This window comes from Zingiber officinale, chromosome 1A (assembly GCF_018446385.1).
Source record: "Zingiber officinale cultivar Zhangliang chromosome 1A, Zo_v1.1, whole genome shotgun sequence".
Taxonomy (NCBI): domain Eukaryota; kingdom Viridiplantae; phylum Streptophyta; class Magnoliopsida; order Zingiberales; family Zingiberaceae; genus Zingiber; species Zingiber officinale.
This window is the reverse complement of record NC_055987.1, coordinates 46,055,180-46,069,157: the sequence shown is the minus strand read 5'-3', so window position 1 is coordinate 46,069,157 and position 13,978 is coordinate 46,055,180. Positions and strand designations below refer to the sequence as shown.

At 33.7% G+C, this 13,978-nt stretch overlaps 1 protein-coding gene across 1 annotated transcript; it reads left to right on the top strand.

The window, feature by feature from the left end:
- Nucleotides 1–281: 281 nt before the first annotated feature.
- On the top strand, nucleotides 282–13,576 carry LOC122024263 (cyclin-dependent kinase F-4-like). Its single transcript, XM_042582844.1, has 18 exons — nucleotides 282–466; nucleotides 4,211–4,412; nucleotides 4,494–4,833; nucleotides 4,905–4,983; nucleotides 5,081–5,149; nucleotides 5,243–5,332; nucleotides 5,405–5,543; nucleotides 8,007–8,109; nucleotides 8,197–8,249; nucleotides 8,334–8,400; nucleotides 9,037–9,145; nucleotides 11,649–11,714; nucleotides 11,830–11,898; nucleotides 12,009–12,072; nucleotides 12,150–12,269; nucleotides 12,880–12,911; nucleotides 12,995–13,073; nucleotides 13,155–13,576. Exons 3-18 carry the CDS (start codon nucleotides 4,826–4,828, stop codon nucleotides 13,391–13,393), a joined length of 1,386 nt encoding a protein of 461 aa, XP_042438778.1. The 5' UTR covers nucleotides 282–466; nucleotides 4,211–4,412; nucleotides 4,494–4,825; the 3' UTR covers nucleotides 13,394–13,576.
- The last annotated feature ends 402 nt before the right edge of the window (nucleotides 13,577–13,978 follow it).

Here is a 13,978-nt window from a genome sequence, read left to right as displayed (position 1 = left end):
TACAAGTGAAATAGAAATTTTAAAATTCTAGAGGACCTTTAGAGATCAAGGTAAACTTTGGGGATGCTAAATGCGAATTTTCCTGATACGATGTTTGCAAGTTTGTCCTCTGTTGCGCTAATTATTAGGGTAATCAGTCCACAGCCTGTCTACATAAATAGATTGAGGAGGAAGCCTCGTGGGGGCAGCGACGGCCCTCTGTCCGCGGTTGGAAGGCGGCGAAGGGAAGGTTGGTTATGCCCTACCACCGAAAGGTATCGATCCTTGACTTCGATTCTTCCTTTTCTCCATCGGTTTCCTCCCTTGATTATCAGCAACCCCTGCCGGATCACGGTCCGACGTTCTTTTCCTCGCTTTCTGTTCGCTTCCGCGATTGCATTGATGGATGCAAACGCCTCGGCAGCAGTCTGGATTACGGAATTTGGCATTGTCCCTGCTAGATCTGCTTTCGTGTTGCGATCTTAATGTAACTCTCGTTGTCGTTTCTCGATTTCATGTTTTATGTTGCCGTTCGGTTCGAGTCTCTTGATTATTGTATTTGGGATCTGCCATTTCTATTGTTATCTTGAGGTTTTTTTTTTTTTGGTTTTGATTATGAATTTGCCATACACGATTATTGATTATTGAGCCTTTTGGTTACCAAACGAGTGCGTGCTATTCTAGGATGTTGATTATTGGATTATATGTTTCATGCAGATAGATATGAGCTAGTGATACCGTCTCAGATTAATACAATTCTCTAATTCGTTAAACAAGTCTTTCTTTTTTCCCTCGCCTGATTGCTACGGCGGGACTGAGACACATTAGTATTCAGGAAATTCCTTGAGCATGCTTGCAAAAATCAACTAAATTTCATTTTTGATGCCAGAAACATTACTGATCAACTTATTTTTATGTTTGAATCAAATGCCCTGCACTGCTTTTTTCCTATAGCATGAAAAGTTTCTTTTCCCCTCTCCTTTCCTTAAATTTTTTTATTTCTGCATTGTTCAAGTTTGTCTACTTTCTCATCTGTGGTTGGTTTGATTATGAATCTTTCATGACTTGTCTGTTTTGGTACACAACAAAGTTACTGATCAACTGATTTTTGTGTCTGAATCAAATGCCCTGCGATTGCTTTTTCCTATAGCATGAAAAGATCCTTTTTCCCCTTTTTTCCTGTAGTTTTCTTTCTGCATTTTGCCAAATTTATCCACTGTCTCATCTGTGGTTGATTTGATTAGGAATCTTTCATGGCTTGTCTGTTTTGGTACACAACAAAGTCACAATGATTAGAAACTTAAATTAGATTATAGAAAGCAAAATTTCCAAATAAGGCAAGTTGGTTGTTACAACTAAGGCACATATTCCAACAGCCAAATCACAATGCACAGAGAATTATAATTATGAGTCTTCAAGGCTGCTTTAATACTAATTAGCAAGTAAATCAAAAGGAAAGAGAAGATGATAGAAGGACAAGAGGAAGGGGACGTAGGAGAAACATTTCTCTGAATTCTGCCGATTTGGAGGATTTTGTAACTTATCTATAATGGAGGAGGAAATGAGGAAATTTTTTTTTCGTCCTTTCTCCTCATCCTTTTTCCTCAAAATAGAGGATTTGAAATTCCTTGCTTTCCTTCTATTTTATTTCTTCCCATCAACCCCCAAAACCCTAGAAAATATTGAATTTAGTCTTTGAAACCTTGTGTAGAAACTTTTTCCGTTTTTTCTTGCAGTTGAAGAAATGATATGGTGTATTATGTTGCAGTTAAATAGTTCTATAAGTGATAGAATATAGGTTTACTCATACATGGCCTTTGGTAATAGGTGTTATGTGAAACTCCTATATATATGTGTGTTTAATGCAAACAAGGAAATAAATTGGTGTCAAAGAAATAAAAAAATAACTGTCACATCTGTTTTGCACTTATTTGCTGTGGCATTAGACTGACTTGAATTGCTCTACATTCTCATTCTGATGGAGTCGAATTCTCCTTGTTTGAGGATAATAATACAATCAAGGATTTTAATTCTATTTAAATTATTCAACGTTGTCCAAGTTGTTAATTTTTAGCATTTGTTGGAACTTCTAAAAATATTTGTTTAATTGAAGAGTTTGTTAGGATTTTATAGGGATAATTAGTGTTTTTTATGTAAAAGCTTCTTATTTTATAAAGAATAGGTTGTGTTATCAATCTATAAAAAGAAGTTAAGATTACATCGATTGAAAAGTTGTGATATCAATCTATAAATATCAATGATGATATAATAGGATCAAGCCCAATGGCTTAGGAGAAACCATATAACCGACCCCTCACCTCTTGCTTAATCTTATCCAACTTCTTAGCCACCATTTCACACACACGTTTTCTGCAATCAACCTCGCTCATCATCCAACCATAAAAGTAATGACATTGGTGGCGGCAAGGTTGATGGTGATGAACTTTTAGTAGGTTAGAATTCACTTGCTACATGCCACAATGGTCCATTGAATAGTAGTTGAGTAGGAAATATTGAAGGTTACAAATGCTTCAGTGGTTTCTCCCTAGGGGATTTAGGGTTCACATTGACATTATGGATTGGAGGTGGTTGCTGACTTTAACCTTTGTGAGGACCGTTTCAGCTTTGCTTCTGCTTTGGAGATTGAATAAAATTATGTTCTTAAATTGATGTGTGACATAACAAAGAACTTTTACACTCTCTACATGGCCACCCAGTAGTTGGTTTCCCATTGTGGATGCTTTTGGTGGTTTGATCATGACTTCATAAGTATCACCCACATTCCTGAAAGCAATGATGTTCAAACATTTTTTTTCCAAGAAAAAATGCTACAAAATAGAAAAGAAGGAAACACTTGAATTAGGATAAATGAGGATGACAACCAAAATTATTAAATTACAGAAAAAGGACAATTTTGATTAAGGAGGTTACAACAACCAAAAAGGGGTTGATAAAAAGTAAAACATATAAATTCTAAAACAATAGATGACAGGAATGATTGGACAAAAAATATTAGATTTTGATGTGCAATTGAGCCTTCCACTCTCAAGCTCTGTCTTGAGTTTGAGTAACCTTACATTTTGAATTAATTATCAATTTTCAATATTTTTGGATGATTTGAGAAGAGATTACATTTTTTCATCTCTTCTAATATCTTACCTTTTTTAGACTTGATATTGATCTATGAGTATGACTCTATCTCTCAACATATTTTCCATCCTGAGAAAAAATGATAAATAATTTTGTCTCTCTCAAAAGTTCTCCTCTCTTAATTTAATGTTAACTGTATTTGTCTGCAACTCTTTCATCACCCTTTATCAGTATGTTAGCAATTATCTCTCTTCTAGTCTTTGTTTCTTTTTGTTCAAGTAGACATTAGAACATTATTCAATCTCCTCTGATATCTTCTATGTGTCTCTAGTAGTAATATCATTTTTTTACTTAATCTTTCTCCTGATACTTTCTCACTGTCATAATTATAGATACTAGAATTACAACCTCTCTCTCTTTCCTCTACAATCAATATCCTGTGGATCATGAACTTGAGGGGTGTTAAGGAAAAATTTTATACCCAGAAGCTTTTACCCTTTTTAAGATCAAAACCTTTCTGTCGCATTGGTGTCGTTTCTTTATTAGCTATGCTATGCCAGCCTTATTTTTCATTTGTGGGGTTTTCTGTTTGTGTAGCAAACTATTTTTTTTATCAGTATTTATGCATCAACTTGAAGAAGAGTGCTAGAATTAATTATATGTGTTAAAAGATATAGGTCTAGTACCTTATGGAATATTAATTATTAGTTGTTATATCAATGCATATGATATGAATGTAATTGTTCTCTTTGGATGAAACACTACAATTATCCTTGTCATCTTATTACATGAGAGAATTTATAATTGGATTTAAATAGTAATATCTTGCTCTAATATCCTGACAAATAAGGTTCTTTGGTATGTTTATTGTCATTATTGTCTTCTATCTTGTTAAAAAAAAATATGTTATAATTTCCATTCCACATCAATTCATAATTCATGATGGTACCTATTGTCTTGTTTAGCTCGACAAAATATATTTAAGAAAACATTGTGTTTTTTTCTATACAAGTTTCTATTTTCTGTTTAACTGCATATGTTTGCCCCTACCAAAGTGCAGATGTACTTGTGTCTTGAAGTTTGATTCTATTAACTTGTATATCAATTTCTTGAGAGATTGTATCCATCTTTTTCTCCTTAGATTTTGCAGATTTGTGGTCCTGTGGGTTTAACATTTGCAATTCATTCATGGAGCAAGCTCATTCTTGGTGGACTTTCTCCCTTTGCCAAGTCTTCTTATTCCAGGAAGCTCTTGGTTGGCGGATTGTTGCTGTTGGAAATCTCCTCTGTGTTTCTTTTGTCAATTATACTTAGAGGAAAGCCACTGTTCCATCTCCACAAAGGTCAGACCATATGCAGTCTCCTTAATAGTTAGAGTTTCACCAACAATCTTTTACAAGTAACAAATCAACTTGCTTATGCAGAACCTCACGAATTCCCAGATTCAACCTGCTTAAGCATTCCACATGCTTTTGATATGCCAAAATAAGTTATTAACAGTTGATTGCAACTTTGTTTAAAGTTCAAGGAGGTCAAGAGATTTAGTTAATTGATTGCTGGAAGGTAACTTCTGTGCATGGCCATTAAGATGACACAGCATCAAGCTTAATCACATTTCAAATCATAGTGGATCTTTCCTGAAGTTTATCAAAGTTTGATAACATACAAAAAAGATTCTATTGTTGAAACATTAGTCTTTTTTTTTGGGTTCCATTGTGTTGTTGGAGATTATACAGAGATTCAGCTGCTGAAAACAATGGAAAGGTCAGTTGCATTGCATTTAGTGCTGTTTTGACTTGTAATGCTGTGACATGATGATCAACTAATTGTTGCAGGTACAAGCTCATTAAGGAAGTTGGGGATGGAACTTTTGGAAGTGTTTGGCGTGCACTTAATAAGCTGACTGGAGAAGTTGTATGTTATTCTCTTTAGTTGTTTTCAATTTCTATTAAATTCTATAGCGTGGTATCTTTTTGTTTTTGTGTTTTATGTTAGTAAGGTGATTTTGTAGGTTGCAATTAAGAAAATGAAGAGGAAGTACTACTCATGGGAGGAGTGTATGAATCTTCGAGAAGTTAAAGTAAATCACATTTCGCTGTCCTTTGTGGATCATATATCTTCATTTTTATCTATGGCATTCTGAAGAAGGTTAAAACATTGTTTTTCTTCTCAGTCTTTACGGCGCATGAACCATCCAAATATTGTCAAGCTGAAGGAGGTTATAAGAGAAAATGATATTTTATACTTTGTGTTTGAATACATGGTATAACAATTTTTTACTATATAATTTTGTCTCTATAATAGTGTGGGATATTTAATAAATTACAATATGTAGGAATTCAACCTTTATCAGATTATGAAAGACAGAGGCAAGGGTTTCTCAGAGGCAGAAATTCGTAATTGGTGTTTTCAGATATTTCAAGCTCTTTCTTACATGCATCAGCGTGGCTATTTTCACCGGGATCTTAAGCCAGGTAGTTCTTTTTTTTTTCCCTTTGTGATTATATAACTGCTAATTGGTGTATACTTCTGTGAAATTGTTGGACACATTTATTCTGATTACTGAATCATCTAAAATAATGTATGGTTATACTAGCTAGAAAATAGTTGATACTTTTTAATATTGTTCTCTCTTAAGATCAAGATCTATACTTCACTGACAACCTTTGTTACTTTGGGCTCATATTTGAGTGCCCAACATGTATGAATCTCGGTGTTTGACATGATTATTTCTAAATATTTATATGTTATCAACGTGGGTCTTGGTGTTTGATTTGAAGTGTCAGTGTTGGAGTATTGAATGTCCAACATGAGTAACAAAGGGGATAGATGTAGGGTTTTAGTATCAGTTCTGATAACTGCTAACTAAAACTTAGTTAGGAAGACTTTTCAACTCTCTAATAGATACTACGTAGTCACATGTCAACTTCGGAAAGCATATAACTAGTGAGAAATAGGAGAATAACTTTTTTTTTGATAAAATCAGTTCTATAGCTCTCTGAAACATCCAGGAATGATACCTTTTATTAGACTATTAGAGTATGGTGTTGAAGTGCCTCACATAGGTAAGGACAGTAGGTGAAGAGTCTGAGTATCTAAAAGTAATAATTAAAGCTTTGTTAGGAAAAACAAACTGTTCTAGCCTCGAGTAGATGATAGTTTGTTAGATACCAGCTTCTGAAAGCATAACAAGACGTATTTTTGGTAATAACAACTGTATAGTTGACCGAAAGTATCTAGGATGAAAGTTGTTAGTATGTTACTCATTAACCTCGTATGTTTGATCATGAGTTTGAACATTTCCAAGTTGGTTGAAGTTCTGTACTTTACCATTCTTTAGTGTCCTTTCTAATACTTATTCTTCCAAATAAAGAAAATTGTTAAAGAACCAAACAATGGATCAAGGTTTAAAATCGTATTAAAGTTTTGGTTTATGATTGGAATGATACGGTTCTGATTCTGACACGATTTTGGTACTTTTTTAAAATATAAATATATTAGTTAAAAAATATTTTAATTAATATTTGATTGTTATAGAGGCTTTCTATTGAGTTATATTTGATACATTAAATGTTAAGTTTTAATATTATCTCATAGAAAATTTGATGCTTATTGACTAAAAGCCAATTTACGCTTAGTTAAAATCTACTAAGTAGACATGGTATGATCAAGTAGATTTAAACTGAATCTAATTTGAATTTTTTTTATCTGTTTTAAAAGAAAAATTCCCATTGTTTTCTCTGTGGATAAATGAAGGAGGAAAAAAAAAATTAACCATCCTTCACGAGTTTTTGATTCTCTTTGTTAACCTTGTGGATGAATGAAGTAGTGAAAAAAATTAACTTTCCTTAAAGAGTTTAAGAGATTTTTTTCCACCATCCATCCACATAGGGAAAGGAATAAAAAAGATAAACAAAAAAAAATGGAAAATAAAATAATAAAATAAAAAAAAGACAAATGCAATTGCCTCAGTGGCCTCTCGGAGGCTGTTGCAAGGTCAAGACTTCCTTTGTGGCCTCTTGACGCTGCCATGAGGTCACGACTTCTGGCTCAGAAACTGTGCCAGTAGACAGATTGAACCATAAATTTTCTGGTGTTGACTGACATGACATGGTAGCTTAAATAAATAAAATGTTATTGTTTCGTAAACAAATTAATTTATAGGATAAAATTTTGTGATTGAATATCCTTGGTCTTAGTCTTGATCTTGTCATGCCCTTGAAAATTCATTTGTGGCATTATTCTCTAGGTTCCTAAAAGCCATTAAATACTCTTTTTTGTTCATAGAATTTAAAATAGCTGAAGGTGACTTGTCTACTTTATGGCATTCTAAACCTGTTTGTAAAAGTCATTAAACATTTTCACTCTGAGTTTAGAATAGGTGAAGGTGATATTGCTACTTTATGACATTCTGTTAAGAACTCACAGGTCATTGTTATGTTTGTAAAAGTTGAGCAATATCTATTTTTTCCGAGTTAAAAGCATGGATATGTTATTGCTTTATTGCTATAGCATGTGATAGATTGTATTTAATTGAACACTTTGTGAGGTCTCTCCCACTAATGATGATATGCTTTTGAAATTTTGAAGATTACTGAAAATGTTTTTTGCAGTTGTACCAGCTATGTTTGGATTCTGATCTATTGGGATCCTATTCATTTCCTTTGATCAATATTATGTTATTCCTTCATAACATCTAACTATTTTGTGTAGGATCACCAAACTTGTGAGTCCCTGCTATCCAATTTGTTGTTTTTGGAATGCAATGGAACTTGAACTTGACCCTATTGCAAACTAGTCCATGCATAAAATCTTGAATATTCATGCTTTTTTCTGCAAATTCTACAAAATATTTGTGATGATCAAGACCTATTTCTTTTGTGGGCTTATTATTATGAGATAATTCTTAATTTGTGCATTGTCTGCTGCAATTTTAGAAAACTTATTGGTCACAAAGGACATCATAAAGATAGCAGATTTTGGTCTTGCTCGGGAAATTTGTTCATGCCCACCATACACTGAATATGTTTCTACTCGCTGGTATGCTTCTCAACTTATTTTTCTGTTTAAAACTTTATACTAGTTGTTTTACATTTTCTAACATTCTGATGCATTTGGATGTGCTAGGTACCGAGCACCTGAAGTTTTGTTGCAGTCATCTAGTTATAATGCTGCAGTTGGTGAGTTATTAATTAATAACAAGCCTGTCAATCTAAAGTTATGCTTTTGTGGTTATTTATATTGATGTATTTCTATTGATTTAGATATGTGGGCAATGGGTGCTATCATGGCTGAACTATTTACTCTAAGGCCACTTTTTCCTGGTGCAAGGTAATCATGATGATTCACTTGCGTAATTGATTTTAAAAAAGATAAAACTGTAGCTTTCCATTAGTTTATTATCTTGTTTAGTTTGTTTTACAATGAACAAGAATCTTTCTTATAAACTAAACTTAAATGACAAACTGCAGAACTTGTGTTCTCTGAGCCGTTTTGTTTGCATCAAAAAAACTTGAAGAGGCTTTCCATAACAACTCACTGAACAGATTGCACAGAAACTAATAAGCTAAAATATATTTTATAGTTTAAAGTGTTTTCCCCTAGTTTGCTACTCACAAGTTTTTTTTTACTTTTGTGATTATGTTTGTTGGGATATCGTCAAGCATTAAGTTTCATTCAGTTTGGTGGTTTTCAATCAACATTTCATATGTGCTGATAAAATCTAGCGTGAACAATGACTAGCTTTTTGATGCCTGATATGAAGTTTTTCCTACACTATTGTAAAATGAATTTAAAATGAATTCATATTCCAATTGAAGTGTCATTTTAATTTTCATTTTCCTGACCGGTGAGGCAATGCCCGGATCCGGATAAAAGTTAATTCCGCTTGGTTATTCATTGTGCATGGGTTCAAATTTGTAACTCATTTCTTGTGTACTATTTATTTCTCCATTTTTTGTTTTGCAGTGAAGTAGATGAGATTTACAAGATCTGCAGTGTGATTGGTAGTCCAAATGAGAATTCTTGGGTTGAAGGGTTGCAACTAGCAGATGTGATGAAATATCAGTTCCCTCTGGTAATTTTTTAACTAAAGTTTCCTTACAGATGATGGTATGTTGCGTAGTGTCTGTCAGCTCTCGAGTATGAAAGCTGTATATGTGCTATATGGGGGATTTGTTTACATTATTTGATAGGTTATAGGGGTATTAAACTAATGAGTCGTACCATAAAATTTTGGAAAAGAGTAATAGAAAAAAAATTAGGAAACCACAGCGACTGAAAATCAATTTGAGTTCATGTGTGAAAGGTCGACAATAGAAGATAAACATCTTCTTAGACAACTAATTGAAAGTATTGGGAGCAAAAACAAGATCTATTTGTAGATTTACAAAAAGCTTATGATAGAGTTCCAATAAAAATTATATGGAGAATTCTAGATAAGAGAATTAATTAAGGATATGTATGAGGATGTAATAATCAGAGTGAAGACTTCCAATAAAGATAGGGTTATATGATTAACTCTAAGTCCCTATCTTTTTACACTAATTATGAACGAACTCATTGTACATTCAAAACACAGTACTGTATATGTTGTTTGCAGATTATATTGTTTTGGTAGATGAGACATGTGAAAGAGTAAATGCTAAACTAGAATTTTGGCTGGAAATACTAGAAGTGAAAGGTTTTAGTCTCAGTAGAGTAAAAATAGAATATATGCAATTTAAGTTTAACAATATTGGACGTAATGTGACAATTGTTAAGATAAAAGATGCGAGTTGTTTGGACTGAGAGCTTTACATATTTAGGATTATTTTTGCAAAACGATAGAGAGATTGAGAGATATATCTTATATAGAATACAAGCAGGATTGTTGAAATGGAGGAGGACGTTGGATGTTTTATATGATCGTAACGTACTTCTAAAACTTAAAGGGAAATTCTACAAAACAACGGGCTATGACTTGAGCACATGAGCCGAAGATGAGAATTACAGAGATGAGGATGTTAAAGTGGATGTAATGGACATACAAGGATGAACAGAATAAGAAATGAGAGTTGAAGTTGCATCTATTGTGAGAAAACTCTAAGAGACACGTTTAAGAGTATGAACATATAGATGACCAATAAACACTCTAGTTAGGCGATGTGAAACAATGATAAATATACATATCAAATGAGGAAGATGAAGCCCCAAAAAAGACTTAGTTAGCAATAATAAAATAAGATAAAATTTATTTAATTATAGATGATGATATACTAGGGGATAGAGCCCAATGACATAAAATGGTCCATATAGCCGACCCTACCTAGTGAGATAAGGCTTGGTTGGTTATTGTTGTTGTTGTTGTATTTGAGGTTAGAGGTCATATCTACCATTGCACCATACATCCTATCCTATAGATTTATTTTCTTCTGAATATGGGTCTACTGTGCCTTGTCTTTCTTATCTAGGATCAAAAGAATATATTTTTTTTCATGTCAGCTTGAATTATTTTCTTGGATATGGAAACTTAATGTCCTTGAATTTTTTTTTCATATGTCATCTTCCTAAATGACCTATTGTCACCGAGTTCATTTTCTTTATCATAATCAACTTGTAGTTCATTAAATCTATGTTGAACTAAGTGAATGTAAACCTCCTTGGTTGAGAAAGGCATTATCATTTCTCTAGGCTTCTGCTACTAGATCCCAAATCAAACTAGCTCTAGATGCGATCACCTGTTTTACCTAAAGCATTCTTTTAGCTTGAGTTCACTCAGACGGATAACTAAGAGCAGGAAGGGGAAGGAGGAAGAAATGCATTGAGTTTATTCTAAACTAGATCAATACATTATCACATGCAGTCTATTGCTTTATGGCTGGTGACTTGAAATCAACATATGTTAATGGAAGGATTGAGATTAAAAGTGTAGGAACATTATTTAATTATAAATGTTACTGTTCTTGTTTGGTAGGCATCCTCGTAGTTATTTTGGATGTCTTAGACTTGTTGGTTTTTGAGGCTTTTGCATGCTGATTTACTCATTTGTCTCTTTTTTATTGATTCCTTTCCATTGCTATCTTCTCATGCGGGAATTTGCTCATTGCCATTCCATGTGATTGAAATAGAAAGCTCTTTTCTTTCCTATTCCATTACCCTTCTGGTAGCCAAAGAAAAACCTATGTAAGATAGGATTTTGATTTGAATTGCTTGTGGGTGTGACTCACATGAAGTTTAAGCAATTTGTGACTCTTCTTGAAGATAATTACACTGGAATCTTGCACGAAATTCTTCACCAAAATAGCTGCAATATCACCTATGTGATTTTTTCATAAGTGCGATTACTTGATACTGTCTTATTTTGTAAACCTTGTTTTAGCATTTTGGGAGTTGTCATCATTGTTTTGGCTGATAAAAGAACATGTAAGTGCCAAGTGATTGAATCCCCATTTATACCAAAAAGCTGAAGACTCTGATGACCATAGTCTAGTTATACCTCAGTGTTGTATAATTTATTAAAATTTCATGTAAAGATGATGAATTATATTTTATTTTCTTGAACAACCCTTATTGAAAAGAAATTTTCCTTGGTCTTGTAGTGTTCTGGTGTCCATCTAGCGACACTAATTCCATCAGCCAGTGAAGATGCAGTCAACCTAATTTCAGTAAGCCTTGTTGATCTTGTCTATTTGTTTTCACGTGATATAAATATAATTCTTCTGTCTTAGTTCAGCTTTTAATACTATTGTTAAGTTTGGTGTGTTAATGTGTTACATGTAGGGACTTTGTTCATGGGATCCCTGCCGAAGACCAAAACCTGCAGAGGCTCTTCAGCATCCTTTCTTCCAAGTGAGGAACCTGCTTCCTTTCTCAGACTCGTTCAACAAAAAATATATGCATAAATTTGTTCAGGTTTGTGAGAAATAATAGATGGTAATACTATTTCATTGGCGGTGCAGTCTTGCTTTCATGTTCGTCCACCTCCTTATTCAAGGGAGGGAAGATTATCATACACACCTCCTGGTTTGGTATCCTTATCTCCTGTTTTCAGTATTAGACTACACTCATAAGATTCTCAAACTCTGTTTATTTTGTTTTAGTTGGCGTTAAAGGAGCCATTGAGCTGCATAGTAGTAGAAGAAATTCAGCTGGATCTCTTTCTGTTACAAGATCAGTGAATAATCTTATGCAAACAAAGGCGGATTCTCCTCTGAGAGCTGGTATTTCTTACGTAGTGTGACACTCAGCATCACATAAAATAGGCCTGCCTGATTAAAGACAGGAAAATTATTATGGCACAATTAAACTTGCAAAATCCCTTTGAATTTCTAATTTTTAGTTTGCTACCTCAGACTTAATCAATACTTCATTCTACATGGTAGATCTACATCACCTAGTAGTCACTGTCTATTTAGGAACTCAATTAAACTTTTAGCCCTACATTTATTGGTAAGAGGGAACCTAAGAAAGTCTTTCAGTGTTGCTCGGCTCAGCAGAAAATATTACAAAATTTTCCATGCGCTTCTATAACTCAACATCCAACTTCCTTACTGTTGGAAGCATCCCATTAGTTATTTTACTGAAGTTACAAAGCCTGTGGCTCATAAACTGCTGCAGAAGATATCATATCTTTGCTGGAAGATACAATCAAAATAGGATAATAATCCAAAAAGGTTTAAGTTTCTATTATATTCATCAGTAGTAACCAGCTGAACATTATGCATAGGGAATATGATTAGTTGGCGACACAGAATTTTCCTTAAAAAAATAGACGAGAGCATATCAACTTGCACCTAGAACTCGATTCTTACCATCCTTTGCATTTTACAGGTGTGCAAAGGAAACTGGAGATGGATAAACAGGTGAGCTGCCTGCAGATTTTCTCAGATCCTGTTTGTATTTCTACCTTTTCTGTTCTTATTTATATGTTTTGCATTGCAACCAGGAGCTTGAGAAAAGTGAAAGATGTCTGAAGAACAACCTGAAGCAATCTCGCTACAGACCACCTGCAAGAATCGTTCCTGGCAAGTAGACTTTCGATTTGCCTGCCAGTTTACTAGCAAATCTTCCGCATTCTTTGATCATCCATCTCCATCTCCATGCAGCATACTCGGGGCGAAGCAATCGCAAGGAGGCAGATGCACGAGACAAGACAACATGTGCTGAAACAACTGACAAATTGGCGCAGATGTCGGTGAGCTCAGGCACACAGCAGAAGACCACAAAACTTCCACCACCACCACCTCCGATGAAAGCCGGTCGCTGGCATGGCCGAACGGATTATCTTGCTCGATCACACGAGATTCCTTCTGGCCGAAGTTATTCCAGAAAAGTTATGGGTTGAAATTCCCGCTCCACAGGTGCTTGGTGGCAACGTGGTTGATCACTTGCATGCTTCTGTTGTTTTATGTTTCCGTTAAACTATATATCTTGATACACTACTAATTAATCTGTATTACTTGCTTGACAAGTTTGGATAGTGTTAATTGCAAAAATCATAAGATATCAAAGGATCTACTTCATCTTATCTCTTTATAAATTATATACATATATAAGTTGAATAATCATATAATATTTGTGTTTAAGTCAAAAATTATTTTTAAATTGAATGTTTTCTTTTCAACGCTGTTAACGTTATAATTTGATGGTACGTAGAAATTTGCTAGACTAGATACTCCTAATGTATCATAGCTGTTTACTTATCAGTGAATTTGAAAATGGAAATAATTTATTTTTTGATTATTTTTAATCTGCAAAAAAATTATTTAAAAATAAATAGAATTATTAGAAATTGGAAAGAACTTCTTTTATCACAATATTCATCTATAATAAATTTAAATATATTATGAAAATAATTTTATCTAAATTGTCTTAAAATCCCTTGAAATTTTTAAGTTAGTCAGAAAAAATTTGTTAAGACTCTCACCCC

What these genes read in the sequence shown, in the direction of transcription:
- LOC122024263 (XM_042582844.1), top strand. An exon ending in TGAATCTTCGAGAAGTTAAA is followed by an intron (nt 5,150 to 5,242) that starts GTAAATCACATT and finishes TTTTCTTCTCAG; the next exon opens with TCTTTACGGCGCATGAACCA. An exon ending in TGAAATATCAGTTCCCTCTG is followed by an intron (nt 9,146 to 11,648) that starts GTAATTTTTTAA and finishes TTGGTCTTGTAG; the next exon opens with TGTTCTGGTGTCCATCTAGC.